Below are 21,611 nucleotides of genomic sequence, written 5' to 3' on the forward strand. Positions count from 1 at the left end.
CGCTACTAGCCAATTGATTAAGAAATTAATTATTTTACGATAATTCATTTTCAAAATTAATCATTTATTTATTTTCTCTTATCTGGGCAATATATCAGGCACCTTTAGAGCTAGAAAGCTGATATTCGGATTTGGCTATAAAATATATGCTTGATTTATTGATTGTTTATTGATTAATCAATCAATTATTTATTTAATCTTTGATTGATTGCTTATTTAATTTTCAAAAAGTTCCAGCTTTGGATGAAACACTGGTGGTTTCAGTATGCTATTAGCCACCAATTGATTAAGAAAGAAATTAATTATTTTACGACTAATTTATTTACACAATTAATCAATCAATTATTGTACATCTCACCCTGGTGTTGGCGTAGCGGTCAGGGTGCCGGCTTGGGATCCTAGGATCCTGGGTTCGAATCCCGATCGATCGCTGAATTAACGCCAGGGGGGTTGACTCAGCCTGTCATCCTTCCGAGGTCGGCAAATTGAGTACCAGCTTGCTGGGATGGGTGTACCCCGGTTTAGAATAGGTACACCGCATCCCTGCGCATCGTAAGAGCGTGACCAAGGGTTGGCGTCAGGAAGGGCATCCGGCCATAAAAACATTGCCTCAAACAGGGAACCATGATTGTCATGGGGCCCGCAAGGCTAACCCCCGCTCTAGCGGGGTAAGTGGCCTTAAAACGATCATTCATTCATTCATATTCATTCATTCATTCACCCTCCCAATGCTATCTCTATGTGCTGCACGGCGGAATTGCCGGGCACCTGAGGCGCCCCAGTAATGTTGCACACTGGAGGATATGTTATTTATTTGAAATGGGAGCGGGGGCGGTGTACTTTTGCATCTGTACTTGTTACCCTCGCCAGAGGAAAGGGTATTGCATTCGAGTCCGTTTGTCTGTCTGTTCATTACTTAGCAAAAATAATTTTTTTGACAAGTATGTTGATCACTCTGGTTTGTGTGTGTGTTTGTCTGTCCGCTCACTTATACTTGCGTACAGGTCACAATTTTAAACCAATCTTCACGAAGCTTCACAAAATCCTATATATTTGAAGTCAAAAGGTTAACATAGGCCAAAGGTCAACCACTTTTTTCAAATTTCTAAAATACTCAATTTTCATCCGATTGGCTGGAAATTTGAATAGGATTTTCATATCAACGAACTGAATTCAACCACCTACTATTTTTGAGGTCAACTTAGGTCACAAAATCAACATAGGCCAAAGGTGAACCACTTTTCTCAAATTTCTAAAATCCTCAATTTTCATCCGATTGACTTGAAATTTCAATAGAACTTTCATATCAGCGAACTGAAACTGTTCTTCACGGTTCTGTTTAAATACTGTTGCGGTTTTGAGTTTGTACAATAAAGGTTAAATTTCCCCCTCATAGTTTAGTCACACAACAAACAACACAACAACACAACAACACAGTCACACAACACAACACAACCTCATAGTTTAGCCTCGCGATAGTTCAGTTATTTCTTAGTATGTGTAAGATTAGTCCTTTTCCTGTGTTAGTCTTGCGTTGAGTAGAATAATGAATAGGTTCCTTCATTGCCTTATGCCGCCTCCATTGCCTTATGCCGCCTCCATTGCCTTATGCCGCCTTACACCGCCTTTGGCTTTTTGGCACGAATTAACACGAGGCAGGCCTGGCAAATCGAGGCAAGACCGAATGAGGGCGGCGGAGAAGCTGAGGGTAAGCGCGAGCCGCCAATCAGGGCTCGAAGGGAGTGGCTGCGGCACTGCGTCACAGCGTGTGGTTGGAACATTCGAGAGGGCTCAGGGTGTGGCAATAAAACCCATTGCACGAAGCCCCCACAGCAGTTCTGCGAAGGGAGGCGCTTGACTAAGTTCTGTGAGAGTTGAGTGCTGTACAAGAGAGAAGACGCGCATGAACTAAGTTATAAGCGCTCTTACCAAATTGGACGCTCGGTTGAGCTTGAGGCTGAGCCTCTATTGGGTTACGCGAGTGATAGCGCGCCGGCAACTAAACGCGCTGGGAAAAACCGCCAAGCCGGCGAGAGACGTACATTTCCCTTCTGCCTGCTGTTCCCTTTGTTCGAGAGACGCGCTACAAGGATCCCTTCCACTACCTGCTTGCCTTCACCGCGGGACGTGCTGTGACCGGGGAGAGCCGGGCGGGGCCGTTCCTGGACGACCAAGGCAGCGCGTGAACACCATCCAACCTGCATTTCCCCTTTGTGAGTGTGATTGGGCCCGGGTCTGGGGTTAATATAAGACTGCTTAAGGCTGCTCTGTGTCTCTGCTTTCTACCGATCATTGTACATACTTGTGTAAATAATAATTAAATCGTGTTCTTCCTTTATTCGACTGTCTCGTGTTTTCCATCATTGACTAAGCGTGGTACGAATAGAACCGCTCGAATCGGGTCCCAATACTAACGGTAACTGCATGGACCACGTAGTATGCAATCCGCTCGGTGTACCCAAATTACACGTAGCTCGTGCGAGGCTCGATTCCACGCTTCCATGGCGGCGCAGGTATTTAGGTACGTGTGAGACTTGTCCCGAAACCAGACCTTGCGTTTGCCCGGGAGGGGCGCTTCAAGTCTCTCGGTTACCCCGCCCCAAAAAGAACAAGGGGCTTAATCTCCCCTTGGGAAGGGTAGGAAGGGCGGCGGAAAACCGTAACAATACTTTTAAACTTTCCCCTGCAGTGTTTTATTCAGTGGTATATTACAACACGCTGTTTTTCTTCCTATTTAAAAGGCTTCTTTCAATTTCAACTCCAACTCATTCCATTTCAAAAAAATAATCTCTTATAATTCTAAATCACGACATGCTCTAAATTCACATTCATTCCACCCCTCCTCCATCGTTCTTAAACGGATCGCTAACATGAAAATCACAATAAATCCAAATTGTTATAAATGTTCGTCTTTCATTAATCATCCACTTTCTAAACTCCCCCCTTGCCCCTCACCTCCAAAACTCCCCCCTTGCCCCTCCCCTCCAAATCTCCCCCCTTGCCCCTCCCCTCCAAATCTCCCCCCTTGACCCTCCCTCCAAATCTCCCCCCTTGCCCCTCCCCTCCAAATCTCCCCCCTTGCCCCTCCCCTCCTAAACTCCCCCCTTTCCCCTCCCCTCCTAAACTCCCCCCTTGCCCTTCCCCTCAGAAACTCCCCCCTTTCCCCTCCCATTCAAAACTCCCCCCAACCCCTCCCCTTCAAATCTCCCCCCCCAACCATCCCTCCCAAATTCTCCCCCCTCCCACCTCCTCCTCAAAGCTGCCTCCTCCCCACTTCGTCTCACTTCTATCTCATACCTTCACCTTCCCCAACCTTCTACTTTCCTCTGCCCCCCCACCCCCTCAAACAACCCCCCATTGTGCCTCATCCCATCACCATCATACCTTTCGTCCTCCTCATCCTTCCCTCTCTTGTAACTCTTCTGTATTCTCTGACACACTATCAACTGCTCTCCCTACCTCCCCCCTCTCATCCTTCATCTGACCCTACAACCTCCCTCCCCCCTCCCCCCCGTTCTGCACCCGATGCTCCCCCTCTCTCCTCATTAACGGTATGGACCTCAAACATCCGGGGCTTCACTCAAACCTGATTGATCTCTCCATTCAGGTTGCTTCTGACAATCCAGACTTGATCTGCTTAACAGAAACTTTCCTCCATCAAGATGTCTCTGATACCTTAATATCTCTTCCTGTTACTCCCTCCTCTGGTATGATAGACCTGAGCCTCGTCCTGGTGGTGGGGTGGATATCTTTATCAAAAACTCTCTTCCTCACTCTCCTAGCACTGCCCTCTCTCCACCCCACCCCCCGGAGTACCTCTGGCTACAGCTTCCTCTCCGCTCCCACCTTTTGTTCATATGTGTTCTGTACCGTCCTCCAAACAGTGATGACTCCATTTACATTTCGCTGTCGGACAACATGGACCAACTTCTATCAACTCATCCAAACTCTCTCTTCCTCATATGTGGCGACTTCAACTGTCATCATGCCAGCTGGCTGGGTGTGCGTTCCACTCTCACCAGCCATGGTACCTCAGCAAAGGACTTCTGCGACTCATTGGGACTGACACAATCTGTCAATTTCCCGACCCGGATCTCAGTAAATGGAGTATCTTCTCTTCTAGACTTGTTTATGACAAACTTCCCTGCAAATGTCTGCTGCTCTTCTTCTGCTCCAATCGGTTCTTCTGATCATGTGCTTGTTAAAGTGGACATCTCTCTGGCCATTCTCAGAGATCCTCCTCAGCGCCGACGAGTCTGGCATTTCACTCAGGCTGACTGGCACGGTCTGCAAGCAGCCATCAATCATCTGGACTGGTCTTCCATCTCTACTGCCTCTGACATCAACTCTTCCTGGGAATTCTTCCAAAGCAAACTGCTCTCTCTCATGCACAGATTTATCCCATCTCGTCTTCAGTTGTCTTACCCTTCCTCCCGTCCATGGTACACTGAATCTTGTGGTGAGGCAGTTGCCCTGAAACAACTTGCCTTTGCCTCTTCGAAGGCAAATCCAACTGAAGGCAATCTCAGTTCCTTCCACCAAGCTCGGAACAAGTGTGTGTCTACCCTCAGGAGTGCCAGGAAGCAATATCTCTCCACACTCAAGATTGAACTCTCAAACCTGTCTCCTTCCTCCAAATCCTGGTGGCATCTGGTCAAATCCGTTTCTGGTGTTTGTTCCCCCTCCATCCCCTCCCTTACCTCAAATGGCTACACAGTTGACACCGCACGTGACAAAGCCGAATGCTTCAACTCTGTGTTTGCCTCAAAATCTTGTGTCCCAAACCCATCTCTCTCTGTTCCCACCTTTCCCAGTCGAACCCAACTGCTCCTGGACTTTCTGTCCTTCTCTCCTGACAAGGTGGAGAAGTTTTTGTCAAACCTCGACTCTGATTCTGCAACTGGACCAGACGGCATCAGCCCACGGGTCCTAAAATCCTGCTCTGCCGCTCTATCTCACCCTCTCTCTGTTCTTTTCACCCTCTTTTTTGCTCAAGGTCATTTGCCAGCTTCTTGGAAATCAGCAAACATTACCACTTCACACAAAAAAGGTGCAAAAACAGATCCTTGCAACTACAGACCAATCAGCCTGCTTCCAATTATCAGCAAAGCCATGGAATCCATCATTGCTTTGGATATCAAATCCTTCCTCTTCTCCAATGGCTTGATCTCTGATAATCAATTTGGATTCAGACCAGGTCATTCTACTCTGGACATGTTGCTTCTGCTGTCACAACAATGGATGGAGGTCCTCAATGCCAAACAGGAAATCAGAGCTGTCTCACTTGACATATCACGTGCCTTCGATACGGTCTGGCACCCTCCTCTGCTCACCAAACTCTCCTCCTATGGTATCCATGGAAATCTCCACTCATGGCTTGCGGACTTCCTCTCTGGTCGTAGGCAACGTGTGGCCCTGAATGGATTTCTCTCATCTCCCCTTCCTGTTCTGGCTGGAGTTCCCCAAGGTAGTGTCCTGGGCCCTGTGCTATTTCTGGTCTTCAGCAATGATCTCTCCAACTCTCTGGAAAATCTTCTCTATCTCTTTGCTGATGACTCCACTCTCTGCCGCTCCATTCCTCATCCCTCAGATCGACAGTCTGCAGCCTCCTCACTCTCTGCAGACCTGGACAAAATCACAGACTGGTCAAACAAGTGGAACATGTCTTTCAATCCTGACAAATCTCACACTCTTACTATGTCTCTCCGAAAAGACCGACTGGACAACCCTCCCATCCACTTTCTCAACAATCCTCTCCAATAAATTATGTCACTGAAGATTTTGGGTCTCACTATCTGCCATGATCTTTCCTGGGAAAACCACATTTCCAAGCTGGCCTCCAAAGCCAGTCACCGACTGGGCATCCTCCGTCGTGCGAAGTCCTTCCTTGGCACACCTGAGCTCCTCACCACATACAAGGCTTTCATCTGCAGCTCAATGGAATACTGTTCCCCCCTCTGGGCTGGTGCTCCTGCCTCACACCTAGCTCGTCTTCACGCTGTTGAAACCAAAGCGTTCAGAATCATTGGAATCTCCCGCAATGAAGCTACCTCCGAGGGCCTTCACTTACTCACCGCAGGCAGGTTGGTGGTCTTTCTGCCTTCTACCGACTCCTCTCCGGCCTTGCTCCTCCAGCTCTCTCTGGGCTCTGTCCCCCAAATATTCCTACAGGTCGCACAAGATCTGCCTGCAACCCTCTTATGGTTAATTGCCAAAATCAAGACTCTCTGCTCGCCTTCACTTCTTCATTCCTCTTTTCTCCCGCCCCTGGAACAAACTCCCTCACTCTCTTCAATCCCACTCCTCCCTCCAGGTCTTTAAAACAGCTGTTCACCTCCTGCCTTTTATCTTCCCCCATCCAAAACCTTGATCTTTTCTACCCCTGCTAACTTCACCCCAAATCCACTTTTTTGAAATACCAACTTCTTTCCTGGAAGTCCTTGGTGTCCTTGTGTTTATACTTCTCCCACCCCCCCCCCCCCCACCCCTTCCCACGCCGCCTCCCCTCAAGCCCTCTCCCTCCCACACATTCCCGATGTCCCTGCTCTCATATGTTGAGTTTATGTGCTTCCCTTTCTCTCCCCATCTTGTCTACCGCTCCCCTTTTTATATGCTTTGTTACTTGCAAAATCGAAGATTTTTCAAGTATATTGGTCGGTTGTGTTTGTGACTCTGTCTGTCTGTTTGTTTGTTTGCTTGTTTGTTACTTGCAAAATCGAAGATTTTACAAGTATATTGGTCGGTTGTGTTTGTGACTCCTATGTGGTCACCATAGGTCTGTCTGTTTGTTTGTTTGCTTGTTTGTTTGTCACCGGCCTACAGGTCACAATTTTCAACCGATCTTCACCAAACTTCACCAAGTGGTAGAGTTAGTCAAATGCCAGAAGCCTATTGTTTTTGGGGTCAATAGGTCAAAAGGTCAACATAGGCCAAAGGTCACCAACTTTGCTAAATTTCTAAAATCCTCAATTTTCATCCGATTGACTTGAAATTTGAAGACCACTTGCATATCTGGTCATTGAGTTTATGTGCATATCTGGTCATTGAGTTTATGTGCATTGAGTTTATCAACCACCAAGAATTTTTGAGGTCAACATAGGCCAAATGGTCAACATAGGCCAAATTTCTAAAATCCTCAATTTTCATCCAATTGACTTGAAATTTGGAGAGGACTTGCATTGAATTCAACCACCAAGTATTCTTGAGGTCAACATAGGCCAAATGGTCAACATAGGCCAAATTTCTAAAATCCTCAATTTTCATCCAATTGACATGAAATTTGAAGAGGACTTGCATATCTGGTCACTGAATTCAACCACCAAGTATTTTTGAGGTCACCATAGGCCATCATGTCACATTGAAAACTTTTGGGGGAGGGCGTATTTTGCAAGTATCGTGCTACGCATGACGTTTTCTTGTTTGCTTGTTTGTTTGCTTGTTTGTCACCGGCCTACAGGTCACAATTTTCAACCGATCTTCACCAAACTTCACCAAATGGTAGAGTTGGTCAAATGCCAGAAGCCTATTGTTTTTGGGGTCAATAGGTCAAAAGGTCAACATAGGCCAAAGGTCAACATAGGCCAAAGGTCACCAAATTTGCTAAATTTCTAAAATCCCCAATTTTCATCCGATTGACTTGACATTTGAAGACCACTTACATATCTGGTCACTGAATTCAACCACTAAGTAATTTTGAGGTCAACATAGGCCAAATGGTCAACATAGGCCAAATTTCTAAAATTCTCAATTTTCATCCAATTGACTTGAAATTTGGAGAAGACTTGCATTGAATTCAACCACCAAGTATTCTTGAGGTCAACATAGGCCAAATGGTCAACATAGGCCAAATTTCTAAAATCCTCAATTTTCATCCAATTGACTTGAAATTTGAAGAGGACTTGCATATCTGGTCACTGAATTCAACCACCAAGTATCTTTGAGGTCAACATAGGCCAAAAGGTCAACATAGACCAAATTTCTAAAATCCTCAATTTTCATCCAATTGACATGAAATTTGAAGAGGACTTCCATATCTGGTCACTGAATTCAACCACCAAGTATTTTTGAGGTCACCATAGGCCATCATGTCACATTGAAAACTTTTGGGGGAGGGCGTATTTTGCAAGTATCGTGCTATGCATGACGTTTTCTTGTTACTTGCAAAATCGAAGATTTTTCAACGATATTGGTCGGTTGTGTTTGTGACTGTCTGTCTGTTTGTTTGTTTGTTTGTTTGTCACCGGCCTACAGGTCACAATTTTCAACCGATCTTCACCAAACTTCCCCAAATGGTAGTCTTGGTCAAAAGCCAGAAGCCTATTGTTTTTGGGGTCAATAGGTCAAAAGGTCAACATAGGCCAAAGGTCACCAACTTTGCTAAATTTCTAAAATCCTCAATTTTCATCCGATTGACTTGAAATTTGAAGACCACCTGCATATCTGGTCACTGAATTCAACCACCAAGCATTTTTGAGGTCAACATAGGCCAAATGGTCAACATAGGCCAAATTTCTAAAATCCTCAATTTTCATCCAATTGACTTGAAATTTGGAGAGGACTTGCATTGAATTCAACCACCAAGTATTCTTGAGGTCAACATAGGCCAAATGGTCAACATAGGCCAAATTTCTAAAATCCTCAATTTTCATCCAATTGACTTGAAATTTGAAGAGGACTTGCATATCTGGTCACTGAATTCAACCACCAAGTATCTTTGAGGTCAACATAGGCCAAAAGGTCAACATAGGCCAAATTTCTAAACTCCTCAATTTTCATCCAATTGACATGAAATTTGAAGAGGACTTGCATATCTGGTCACTGAATTCAACCACCCAGTATTTTTGAGGTCACCATAGGCCATCATGTCACATTGAAAACTTTTGAGGGAGGGCGTATTTTGCAAGTATCGTGCTACGCATGACGTTTTCTTGTTTGTTTGTTTGTTTGTTTGTCACCGGCCTACAGGTCACAATTTTCAACCGATCTTCACCAAACTTCCCCAAATGGTAGAGTTGGTCAAAAGCCAGAAGCCTATTGTTTTTGGGGTCAATAGGTCAAAAGGTCAACATAGGCCAAAGGTCACCAAATTTGCAAAATTTCTAAAATCCCCAATTTTTCATCCGATTGACTTGAAATTTGAAGACCACTTGCATATCTGGTCACTGAATTCAACCACCAAGTATTTTTGAGGTCAATATCGGCCAAATGGTCAACATAGGCCAAATTTCTAAAATCCTCAATTTTCATCCGATTGGCTTGAAATTTGAAGAGGACTTGCATATCTCGTCACTGAATTCAACCACCAAGTATTCTTGAGGTCAACTTCGGCCAAAAGGTCAACATAGGCCAAATTTCTAAAATCCTAACTTCTCATTCAATTGACTTGAAATTTGAAAAGGACTTCACTGAACTCAACCACAAATTATATTTTAGGTGAACATAGGCCAAAAGGTCAACATAGGCCAAATTTCTAAAATCCTCAATTTTCATCTGATTGACTTGAAATTTGAAGAGGACTTGCATATCTGGTCACTGAATTCAACCACGAATTATATTATAGGTGAAGATAGGCCAAAAGGTCAACATAGGCCAAAAGGTCAACATGGGCCAAATTTCTAAAATCCTCACTTTTCATCCTGTTGACCCGAGCTTTGATCAAGATTGTAAATTTAAATCTTCATGAAATGGACAATTTGCTGTATCAATGGTAAACTTTTGGGGGGGTGGGGGAGGGTGTATTTTGCAAGTATCGTGCTACGCATGACGTTTTCTTGTTTGTTTGTCTGTTTGATTCGTTTGTGTGATAAATGTTAGCTCTTTCACGAGCCTCGATTCTGTATACAAAAAAAAAGAAAAAAAAAAAAGCCAAATTTCTAAAACTGTCAATTTTCATCCAATTCACTTAAACTTTGAAGACAATTTGCATATCAGGTCCTGAATTCAACCACCAATTCTTTTTGAGGTCGAAAGGATGCTCCACTGAGTGCCATGCTACTTTGTTCTGTTTTGTCTGCCTGTTCGCACAGAATAAATACGATTTTCTCTGCAACCGTTGGTCCGATTGCCAGGAAAATTTCACCATCGGTGCACCTCCTCCTGTATAAATTTTTAATGATAATTATGAAGTCATAGGTCACATGGTACGAACCATGTTGGAAAAAACGAAAAACTGTGCACCTCTATATTTCCGAAAAACAACATAGAAAATAACTAGGTAAGGCTCATTGTAAAGTACTCTCCATGGGGAATAACATATGTAAATGATGATGTCATAGGTGTCTCCATTATGATGTCATAATTCAGCAAGTACAAAACTTCGTCTGATCAAGATGAAATTTCTTGAGCGTCAAGGGACCATAAAATAATGATGTCACCGGTCGCGTGGTTCGGCCGCTATATTCGTTTTACACAAAAGCCTTTAAAACCACTACAAACACAAAACAAATACCTATTGCTCTTTCCTGTTTTTTATGTTTTATTCTTTAGATGCTCAAAAAAAAAATTGTGATCACTTCTACAATCTCACTTCATTTAGTACCTTGACCCTCCCCAGCAAAACCAGGATGTGCAAGTTCTTCCAGTAACCCCATGCTGGTTTTGTCAATTATTGCTTGCTGGTTTGCTGGTTCAACTGCCAACAACTAGGCTAAATGCATATAGTTTCTGCCATTTAGGCATTTCAACCACTCTTCCCACCAGGGCTTCAAAGAGGTGGTGCACCATTAACTTATGTCATACTCAATCCTATGCAAACCCAAGGTCTTATCTGCTCCCAATAATACCACATAATCTAACCCAACCCTTTCACCTCCAAGTTACCATGTTTCCTCCACTACTCTCTTTTCTTTCCTGTACACAACATTAAGATGTAACAATGCTAGCCTCAGCACAAATCTAGTGCTAAACCAAAGGATAGGCCTTTTCGGCTGTTGCCAACCACAGATAACCGTATTACCTAATACATTGTGAATACCTACTTATTCAGTATGGATCACCACAGTATTCATCATACTCATTTAGCCTTTATCAAGGATATAATACAACAAGTACAAAAAGTTTTAATTAAAACAAAAGCCGCGTCGATGTTACACAATGCCTAGATGCAGCTGTGCCTATAACGTCGATGTTATAGGCACAGGACATTCCTATTGATTCGATTACTTGATGTTATTTTTGTGCAAAGTGAAAATATATCTCGGCAATTTCCCGTGTGTGGCGACGAATTTTAAATATATCTCGGCATTTTCCCGTCTGTTATTTCAGGCGGTGTATGACTGACCATGCCGCGATTTAAAAAAATATATCTCGGCAATTTCCCGTGTGTGGCGACACGTGAACGAAGCTATGCTCCTCTCTCCACATTATTGTAACAACGTATAAATTAAATATTTCATCGTGACGATTGTCATCAAATGGACGAATTTTTAATATATCTCGGCATTTTCCCGTCTGTTATTTCGGGCGGTGTATGACTGACCATGCCGCGATTTAAACAAAATATATATATATCTCGGCATTTTCCCGTCTCTTATTTCGGGCGGTGTATGACTGACCATGCCGCGATTTAAAAAAAATAATCTCAATGGACTTGAAGTTACAGGCCTTTGAGAATTCATTTCGTTCTATAAAGGGCAACTTTCATCGGATTTTCTTCCAGTTTTTTTTCAACCGAGTCTAAAACTATGTTAGCGACTGTGAAAAATGAAATGATATCGAATTTGATTTCAAATAAAACTGTGTGAGAGAGGAAGACACCACGGGCCTACAAAACAGGCCTCAAAGCTATGCGAGTTAATAAAATGGTGGATATTTGTTTATATGAAGGCTCTCCCAGAATGGGTGGAGCTATGGTTCCCAGAATGGGTGGAGCTTTGAGGTTTTGTCTTCTCTGCAAGAACAAGAAGAACAAGAAGAAGAACAACAACAACAACAACAGCAGAGGGCACTCTATGAGCAGCGTCTGCGACGTGGCTAAAAATAAAAAACATAGGGGCAATACCCCTGGCAGAATAAACAGTATAATGCACTGACTTACTCTAGTAGCTCATGGTGGTTGAGTATGCACTTTATTGTACAGACCTAAACTCTTCAGGAATCCACTAATTGAAGGTCCAGGAACAATATTTGGTTGGTAACACATTTGCCACTGACGGCGAAATAGCTGAAATGGCCATATCCCTTTTTGGGCCACGCCCCCTTTTTTGCCGTGACTGTATCTACAGAACCGTTGGACCTAGGAGGTTGCCCGACCACTCAAAATTTGCGCAATGGCCACATTCTGGGGGGTCAGTAATACATTTTCATATCCAAAAGTCAATGGTTTTTAAGATAATTGCCAAAAACCGATTTCAACATGTTACGAACTACAATTGTATGATACCACCAAGGCCACAACATTATATGACACTTATACCTTTTGCATCATCCTATTTTGGAATTTACTTATTTGGATTTCTACACTTTTCGCCTTTACTACAGCCACAAAACGTGACACATTTAATGTTCCTGTCTCTGCAAGTGCACGTTTTGGTACTCATACATGCTCTTGGGCATTTGCATGGAGGAGGCAGGTCATTGGGCCTGCACGATACTGGCAGTATCACTGGTGTTATGCCAACGTCCGTTGCTTCATACCCATACTGGAGTGGATCTGGTTTGGTGACGGCAGGAGTTGGGGCTTGCAACCACATCTTACACTGAAGAAATGCTCGCTTTATGTGTTCTCGTAGCGTTGATGAACAGCACACAAGCTGGTTGAAGTCCAGTTCTTTCTTGGAGTTGTGGTACTGCTCCCATCGATATTCATCGAAAGTGGAACAGTCGGTCTTCTTTAATCCAGACACAAGGAACTTTTCAGCATTGCTTGTTATCTGTGGTGACAGTTCTTCTACACCAAACCCTTCCAGTAGGGAGAGATCGATGGATGCTTTCAGGCCAGACAGCTTTGGACCCACCTTGCTGGTACTGTCGCAACCGCTGAGAGCATGAATGGCTGGGAGACACGACACCAAACCGTTGTCCAGTTGATCAACCAACATGTGGACTGGTACAGTTTTCTTTGTTTTCCGGTTACCAAGCTTCACGTACAGCTTTTGTAGTTGCCAGGTTGTGTTGAAGTGGAAGATGAGGTTGACAAAGACATCTGTGTCAGGCGAGTCGACCAAGACTGATTGAACCCCGTGTTTCACAACACCATCATTAATATGGAACATGATTCTGTCGTCGGCTTCTTCTTGGTTGCTTGAGAGCTCTGCGATCTGTGTTTCAGTGCCAGCTAACAGTTTCCTGCATTCACCCCCATATACTCCTCCAAAGAATATTTCCTTGTCCGACTCGACATTCTGCAGCATCCACTTGAAGACATACTCCTGCAACCGAACTTTGTTCAACATTGAGCTCCAGAACATATCAAGATCGACAGGGAGTTTCTGATTGTCAGACCCAATGGTGATTGTGATTTGTTCTGAGGAACTTCGCTGTGCCCGTTCCATTTGCTTGATTGATGATTTTTGATAAACATCAAAAATAATGTCTATTCTTGTGGACACGGAGCCTGTAGCAAGAATCCTGTTGGAAAGACTCTCAGCCAATTCCCCGAATGTGTGAAGGCCCATCTTTTTCATCGGTAGTTTACGCACAAGTGCCATGAAGTCCACTATTGTCATCTGAGCGTCACTCTTTACATTCCTCGTCTCCTGTGGAAGGCGACTGACAAGTTCCCTGGCTAAGGAGGCTTTATCGGGCTTCTTCAATTTGATGCCATCTTTACATTCAGTGGTGAGGAACTGGGATGTGCTGGTCAATTCATACTTCAGGAGTTCTAGCATGCTGTACCCTCTTTCTCTAGCATAGTCAATGTACCTAACCGTTTCCGCTGCATCCTTTTTCGCCATCGATTTCTTCGCTGTGAACGGAGTAGAAGTACGTTTCACGAAAACAGTCTTGCGGTTGGTAGGGATTGTATCATGTAGGTGCTTCTCCTTATCCTGAAATCTGGTCTCAACAAACTCTTCATAACTCTTCTCACCAATTTCCAGGCATTCAAGTAATCCGTCGACAACCTCCTGGGGAATGTCAGCTCCAGTAGAGATGTTCTGAAGTCTGATTCCAGCGTCGAACGGATTATTGATGGATTTTATGTAATCCAGAAGGGCCTTTGCACGAACATGGCCAATCTTCGTAGAACTTGGATTGAACTCATGGTGTAGGCTCAGCTCACTGTCATCTTTGTCTCCCAAGTTGCACCATTCCAGCAGCTGTGCCACATGAAGATCTTTCTCATGCTTTAGGAGATTCCATAAGGCTACTGCTTCTTTCTGTCTGGTCATCCCAATGATACCTCCAGCAACCTTGGCGGGTTTATTGTAACACTTCTCGAGTGCCATGTCAAATCCTACTGCACTGCCTTGTCGGGTAGTGTGGTACATCACCCATCCACCATCTGTAAAGCATCTGTAGATACCCGGGAACTTCCTTTGTAGGTCCAGGCAATCTTCAAGGAACAGCGTACCCCATCTGCTATAGTTTGTCCGGCCAAACCCGAAGAACAAAGGCATGCACCTCCGCACAGCTGAAACGACAAAACACCCATGACCGGAATTTCTAGCCATGTCTAGACTCTAGTCTAGACTCTAGACTAAATTCTAGTCTAGACTCTAGTCTAGACTCTAGTCTTGACTCTAGTCTAGACTCTAGTCTAGTCTAGACTCTTCAGGAATCAAGTAATTGAACAATAGGAACAGGAACAGGAACAATTACGAATAATATTGTAGTTCGTAACATGTTGAAATCGGTTTTTGGCAATTATCTTAAAAACCATTGACTTTTGGATATGAAAATGTATTACTGACCGCCCATAATGTGGCCATTGCGCAAATTTTGAGTGGTCGGGCAACCTCCTAGGTCCAACGGTTCTGTAGATACAGTCACGGCAAAAAAGGGGGCGTGGCCCAAAAAGGGGTGTGGCCATTTCAGCTATTTCGCCGTTAGTGGCAAATGTGTTACCAACCAAATATTGTTCCTGGACCTTCAATTAGTGGATTCCTGAAGAGTTTAGGTCTGTACAATAAAGTGCATACTCAACCACCATGAGCTACTCTAGTAACTAAAGGTATTTTAAACCAATTTCAATGCTTGCTAGAAGACAGGGCAGCATGTAGAATCATACCAACATAGTCATAAGACTTTAAACAAACAAAAAAAATACCTATTTTGGGGGGCAACCCTTACACCTTCTCCCCCCCCCCCCCCCCCCCACCATCTCCGTGTACCTCCTCAGAACCCAATTTTTCCAATGCCTTGAACAAACATTGGTACATCACGGATGATGAAGGTTGTGGTGACGTTTCATCAAAATTGTGTGTGTAGGTTCTGAGAAAAAAGCAAATACCTAGTTTGGGGGGTGATCCCCCCCCGCCCCCCCCCCCTTCCAGACCACCCGAGACGCCGATTTTTTTAAATGCCAGGAACAAACTTTGGTACAACACAGGTGGTTAAGGATGTGGCCAAGTTTCATCAGAACTGCATGTGAATTGCATCGAGGAAAACAAGTATCTTTTTGGGGGGCAATCCCCCCGTGGATCCCCAAAGGGGCAGATTCTTTTTAATGCCGTGAACAAACTTCGGTACATCACGCATGATGAAGGTTGTGGTAAAGTTTCATCGAAATAGTGTGTGAAGTTGGAGGAAAAAGCAAATTCCAATTTTGGGGGGTCAAACCTGGATCCACTTTGATCCCCGGTATACTTCCTCAGACCACGATTTTTTTTAATACCGTGAACAAACTTTAGTCACAACACAACAAGTATAATTTGTGTCAAATTTGGTCGCAATCGCATCAGTGGTTTCGGAGAAGAAGTTTCAAGTGTTTAAGGACAGACCGACGGACTTGCGGAAGGACGACGCGCAATCGCATAAGCTCCCCTGAACCTCGTTCCAGGTGAGCTAATGAGACTATAATACGGTAACTGCACTGCATTGCACTACATATGCCGTTAAATGAAGTACTGTACCTCTGTTTATTCTTATGGCGTCTGAATTCATCTTTGGGATCAAAAAAGCCGCACTTTTTAGCTCTTACACGAGCCTCGATCTTGTATACAAGAAACTAGAGGTTCCAGGGAACCTGAACTCAACTGGTCTATATCAATATGGTTAGAATATGCATAATAGGACCACAAACTATATAGTTTATATGTGCTAAAGAGGTACAGTAACGTTGAAGGTATCTCATGTTTAAACAGGAAACTAGAAAAAATTGAGTTTTAAGTGAGGCATGAAAAGTAAAACTACAATTACTTTTCTCAGATTAAACGGCACAAGTTTCATCAAATTTGATCAGTATTTGTGACTCTTAGAGCTTGGACGTCGTCCAAACTGATGTTTATGGGTCATGTCATAGGTCACGACGAGGTCATTTTTCGGACATCGTCAAAACCCGTAATATATATGTTGAGGTTTCTTACATACTGTCTACACACCAAGTTTCAGCCTTCCAGCGACATTAGGAAGTACCAGATTGACAAAAATTGATTTTTCAATATGGCTGCCCTGCCGTGCCCATTTTTGGGCATGCAACGCCCAAATGCAATCCCAAACTAGTTTATAGTGGGGCGGCTTAGCCCAAATATTCAAATGAATTGTGCATTTTGTGATACAAGCACCAAATTTGGCACAAATGTACATTAATATGTTGCGAACATTTTCAGATATTGGGCCACTTGAAATTCCGTAATTTTTTTTTTCAAATTTCGTAATTTCAAATTTTTCGGGTGACACCGTCACAATTTCGGTCTTCGAGGCCGGCCGATAGGCAAAGTGTGACCGGAAGGGACGAGGTTCTCCTGACCACGTGGCCCTCGATCTGGGAAGCGAGAGGCGTTCCATTAGTGGACGCGCCCCTCACGCCCGACTTTTGGGCGGCCCCGGCAGGCCGTTTGTTTTGACGTTCCGTGACAGGCCCCACACCCCCACCTCCGGGCCGACCGGAAGCTTGTGCTGAGTACATCATACCTGAACAACTCAGTGAGGCAGAACACAGCAGTGCACACCAGGGTGACCCCTTCAGTGCATAAACCAATTAACCTGTCCACTGCAGGGCATATAGAAATGAAGTTATTTTCTGCATATAATAATAATATAAGTTCAGTTCTATATAACAATTTCTGTTATCACCACTACCACTACAACTACCACTACTACAAGCTTTGTCTGGAATTTTGTGGACTAACAGACAAACAGACATACAGACAAGCTGGGATCAAAACATTACCTCCTTCCACCATTGAGTGTAGAGGTAAACATCATGGAAATTATATCATGCCCTAGATTTAATTCATGCTAACCCGTGTATTTGCTTCACTGGTTCACAAGGTCTTTTGCATACATGTAATTCAGACTCTCGTCTTCATTGCTGACCACACAATGTTCGCAACATATTAATGTACATTTGTGCCAAATTTGGTGCTTGTATCACAAAATGCACAATTCTTTTGAATATTTGGGCTAAGCCGCCCCACTATATCGGCCGGCCTCGAAGACCGAAATTGTGACGGTGTCACCCGAAAAATTTGAAATTACGAAATTTGAAAAAAATTGAAAAAAAAAATTACGGAATTTCAAGTGGCCCAATATCTGAAAATGTTCGCAACATATTAATGTACATTTGTGCCAAATTTGGTGCTTGTATCACAAAATGCACAACAGGTTTGCTATGCTGCGACACTATTATGTCTTAAAGATGCTGCATAACAAGTTTCATAAAATTTAATCAATATTTGTGACTTTTAGAGCGTAGACGTCGAATTGTTTACAGACGACAGACAGACAGACAGACAGACTGACGACGGACACTGGGTGTCGACAAAAACTCAGCTGGACATAGTCCAGTTGAGTAAAAAAAAAAAAAAAACTCAACATGAAATATGTTTGCCCTCAAATTAGTGACAGGCAGAATGGTGTCAAGTTACAGGAAGCAGAGGAGAGAAATTGTGGAACCACCTTTAGAGGCCATTTTTCCCCGCAGAGCAGGGGTTGGCCTTTTTTGGGCACCGTGGTCCCCTTTTTAAAGCAATGTTTTATGGCCGGATGCCCTTCCTGCCACCAACCCTGTTAGTCACCTCTTGCGACACACAGGGATTTACCAGTGAACTGGTACTCAATTTGCCGACCTCGGAAGGATGACAGGCTGATGACTCAGCCTCCCTGGTCCTTCAGTCCAAATCCTTCCCCCTCCCCCTCCCCCTCCCACAAATATGATCCAAATTAATAGGGGGGTTGACACTAATTCAGCGATTGACTGGGTTCGAATCCCGGTCAATCGCTGAATTAATGCCAGGGGGTGGAAGAATGGGAATTTAGTGCCCACCACTATTACCATTCGATGTCACCGGCCCCTGACACAAACACTTTTTCAAACAGAAACATGGTAGGATCTTTGAAGTTCACTTTATATAACAAGAAAGCCGAAACAAGAACTATTAAGGTTGTGTGATGGTGGAAGGGATGCTGTTCCCCTTGCACAGTTCATTTTTTTATGAGCTCAATCCATAATACACATTGCATATGCAATTTCGCCATCCTGGCCAAATAAATGTGACCCCCCTCCAGTTTTGGCACTTGAGTTTCAATTGGTATTCAAAAAGCAGGCATTTACAAGATTTTGTGTTCAGCCATATTCTTAAAAATACTTCTGAACACAAAAAAAAAACTAGACAGTTCATATAAAACAACTTACCCCCCACAGTCTTGAGAGAAAGGACATGGGAACGGTTACTGGCTGGCCATCTTGCTCCTCCTTTACAACTCTTGCTTTACGATCTATATTTGTTTTGTTTGTGAAATTTGAATAATAGACGCGATGGTAATAATCGGAAGCTGATAGGTCAAACGGAACAGTCCAGAGCTGACAATGCTCTGCTTAGATGTGTTTTTCACCACCATCGACTTTTATCCATGCATTTGCACAATCGCAAACCTGTGGTCAACTCTTCATGGAGAAACGGACAATCGTGGAACAATTTTTGAGAAAAAGATGTACTAAACAGAGATATTTTTGATGAAACGAGCTCAGATGTTACATCACTCGGACCACCAATTTAGATGAATATATAGGCTCCTCTGCTGGGAGAGCGCAAACGGCATATTGGATTGGTTGGGACGGCGTACAATATTTCTAAGTTCAGAGCCAAAGTACTGCTAAACTGCAGGTTTTTGCAAGTGCTAACAAGCCAATTCGTGTTCTAGTGTTAAAAATACATACCTCAATTAAAATCAAGTAATTCCTCGATTATAGACGAAACCAATTGCTTCCAACCCCTCCCCCTCACCCTCTTAGCTTGCGCACATGGGGTAAAAATAGTAAAACTATAATATGGAAACTTTGACTAAATTGAGCTTCATGTACAACAAGCTCTTCCACAACCATTGGCCTAGGTCAGATATAAATTACAATGAAAAAAGATCGAAATGGCTTTAACAACCTTAACTAGAGCAAAGTCTATGGCGTGCCATTGCAAATCCTCACTCTTCCCACCTTAAGCAAAGTTGAAAGATGGCAAAACGTTCCACTAGGAATGACCCAACATCAAAATTTGAGTTAAAAAAATTTCTATTTTCACCCATATGACCCCCTGGGTCATGAAGTGGGGCTCAAACACAATAAATCGTTAAATATTTCATACTCCCCCAATGTTGATTGAATATACAAAGTTTCATCAAAAAATGTTTTAGAATGTGCCCATAAATTTGACCATTTTTCGGATTTAACCTTTTGACAAGAACCCAGGGGACGGATCCAAAAATGACTGCTCTTGCACCTTTATTGCCACATGGTGATCATACCTACTAAGTTTGGTGAATTTCTGCCCAACCGTTTGGAGATAATGTGATGGATGGACAGACAGACAGAGCCACAGACAGGCAGACAGACAGACGGTGCCCAATCTCACCTTCTATCATTTCAAGTGCTTCATCTTTGGTACGTGTGATATTTTCCTGTCGCCACGAGGATGGTCGACGAGAATCACGATGTTTTACCAGCAGGTGAGAGCAACGTACCTCTCCACTAGGACATTCTCCAGCAGTTTCCCCAGCCTTTGGCCGCTCCCATTGACTACGTTTAGTGTTGTGGTTGAAATAATACACGGATTCTGTGGGTTCATGAACAACAGACACAGAAAAAGCTATCATTTAAACGACAGATGACAAAAAAAAGAAAGAGGTAAAATCACTACTTTAACATTTATGGTGGGTTGAGTGGGGGGAGGGATCAGCAGTCACCTTAAGGCCTTAAACACATATTAGACTACTGTTCTTTAAGTTACATGACTTTTGGACAATGTATTAAAGACAAATGTCTGGCATAGGGCTTACCAGGGGGACAAGCCTTGTCTATTATATGCAAGACAGGTTAAAATTGCCTCGCCCTATGTCCCACGTGTTGAACTAGATGAGGCTAGGCAAGGGCAGAAGGGTGATGCAACAATGGGGGAAAGTTCTACCTCTTCCTCTCCCCCTACCTCTGCCCCCCCCCAAAGTCATTTTATGTTACATTTGGAGTGGTGTGGAGGGTGAGCCTCAGACCCACTCAGAGTCCATCAATGGTGGAAAGTCTGAATACCAATTGGTCCCCTCCCCCACCCACCATTCCACACCAGATCATGATTAGAGGACCCTCTCGGCAGACAGACGCCCTGTTACAATGCTTTCATTAGCCAGGGTTTAGCAGTGGGCTGAGAGGAAGGGGAAGGACTGGAATAAAAGGGGTGTTCATTCCCTTAACTCATTCTCTTGTGCTCTTGCTTTGGCAATGTTACACTGGGACATGTGCTCTTGGCCTGGAGCTCGTGCTTTTGCCCTGGCGCTGCATGCTGGGATGTGCCCTATTGGCCGATGTCTCTGGATGGTGGGACAGTCCTGCACTCGTATGCTGCCTGCCTACTACCTCTCTGATCCTGCACACCTGCCCTGCAGCCTGGGGCTTCGTCACCCATGTTATTTCGCTCTCACTTTCCAAGTTCAGTGTGAATGGTGACGGAGTATATGGGCCCATATGATATTCATAGTTTAGTTTCCTTGCCTCACCAACACTTTTGGTTTCATGTTTTATTCCTAGAGGACTAAATCTATACCATAAGAGATGCTTTTGTGTGTGTGGTTGATTGTTACCTCCACATGTGAACATGTTTTACTTTTGTTGTGGGATTGTGATGTAACACAGTGAAGATGATAATCCACAAGAGGATTGTGGCATCATACTGTGGTTGTTGATGTTGTATAGCCCCGGACAGTTCTCTCAAACAAGCCTACGGCACGGAGAAAGCCGATCAATCTCCCAGGAGAAACCCAGCGATCCCCCACATCTAGGATGGTGTTCACGAGTCCTAAAATCCTGCTCTGCAACTCTATCTCACCCTCTCTCTGTTCTCTTCGCCCTTTCTTTTGCTCAAGGTCATCTGGCATCTGCTTGGAAATCAGCCAACATCACCGCTTTCCACAAAAAATGTGCAAAAACAGATCCTTGCAACTACAGACCAATCAGCCTGCTCCCAATCATCAGCAAGGTCATGGAATCCATTATCGCTTCTCATATTAAATCCTTCCTTTTGAACCCT

General features: G+C 43.8%; 1 protein-coding gene across 1 annotated transcript in view; it reads right to left on the minus strand.

Moving 5' to 3' along the window:
• The window catches only part of PIN1 (peptidylprolyl cis/trans isomerase, NIMA-interacting 1), an 85,017-nt gene that overhangs the window by 57,285 nt on the left and 6,121 nt on the right, over positions 1-21,611 (minus strand). The window contains exon 2 of the mRNA XM_068125255.2: positions 19,947-20,147. Coding sequence (XP_067981356.1) covers positions 19,947-20,147 — 201 coding nt within the window. The remainder of the gene's footprint in view (positions 1-19,946; positions 20,148-21,611) is intronic.

This window comes from Myxine glutinosa, chromosome 8, assembly GCF_964187855.1.
Source record: "Myxine glutinosa chromosome 8, kmMyxGlut1.1, whole genome shotgun sequence".
Taxonomy (NCBI): domain Eukaryota; kingdom Metazoa; phylum Chordata; class Myxini; order Myxiniformes; family Myxinidae; genus Myxine; species Myxine glutinosa.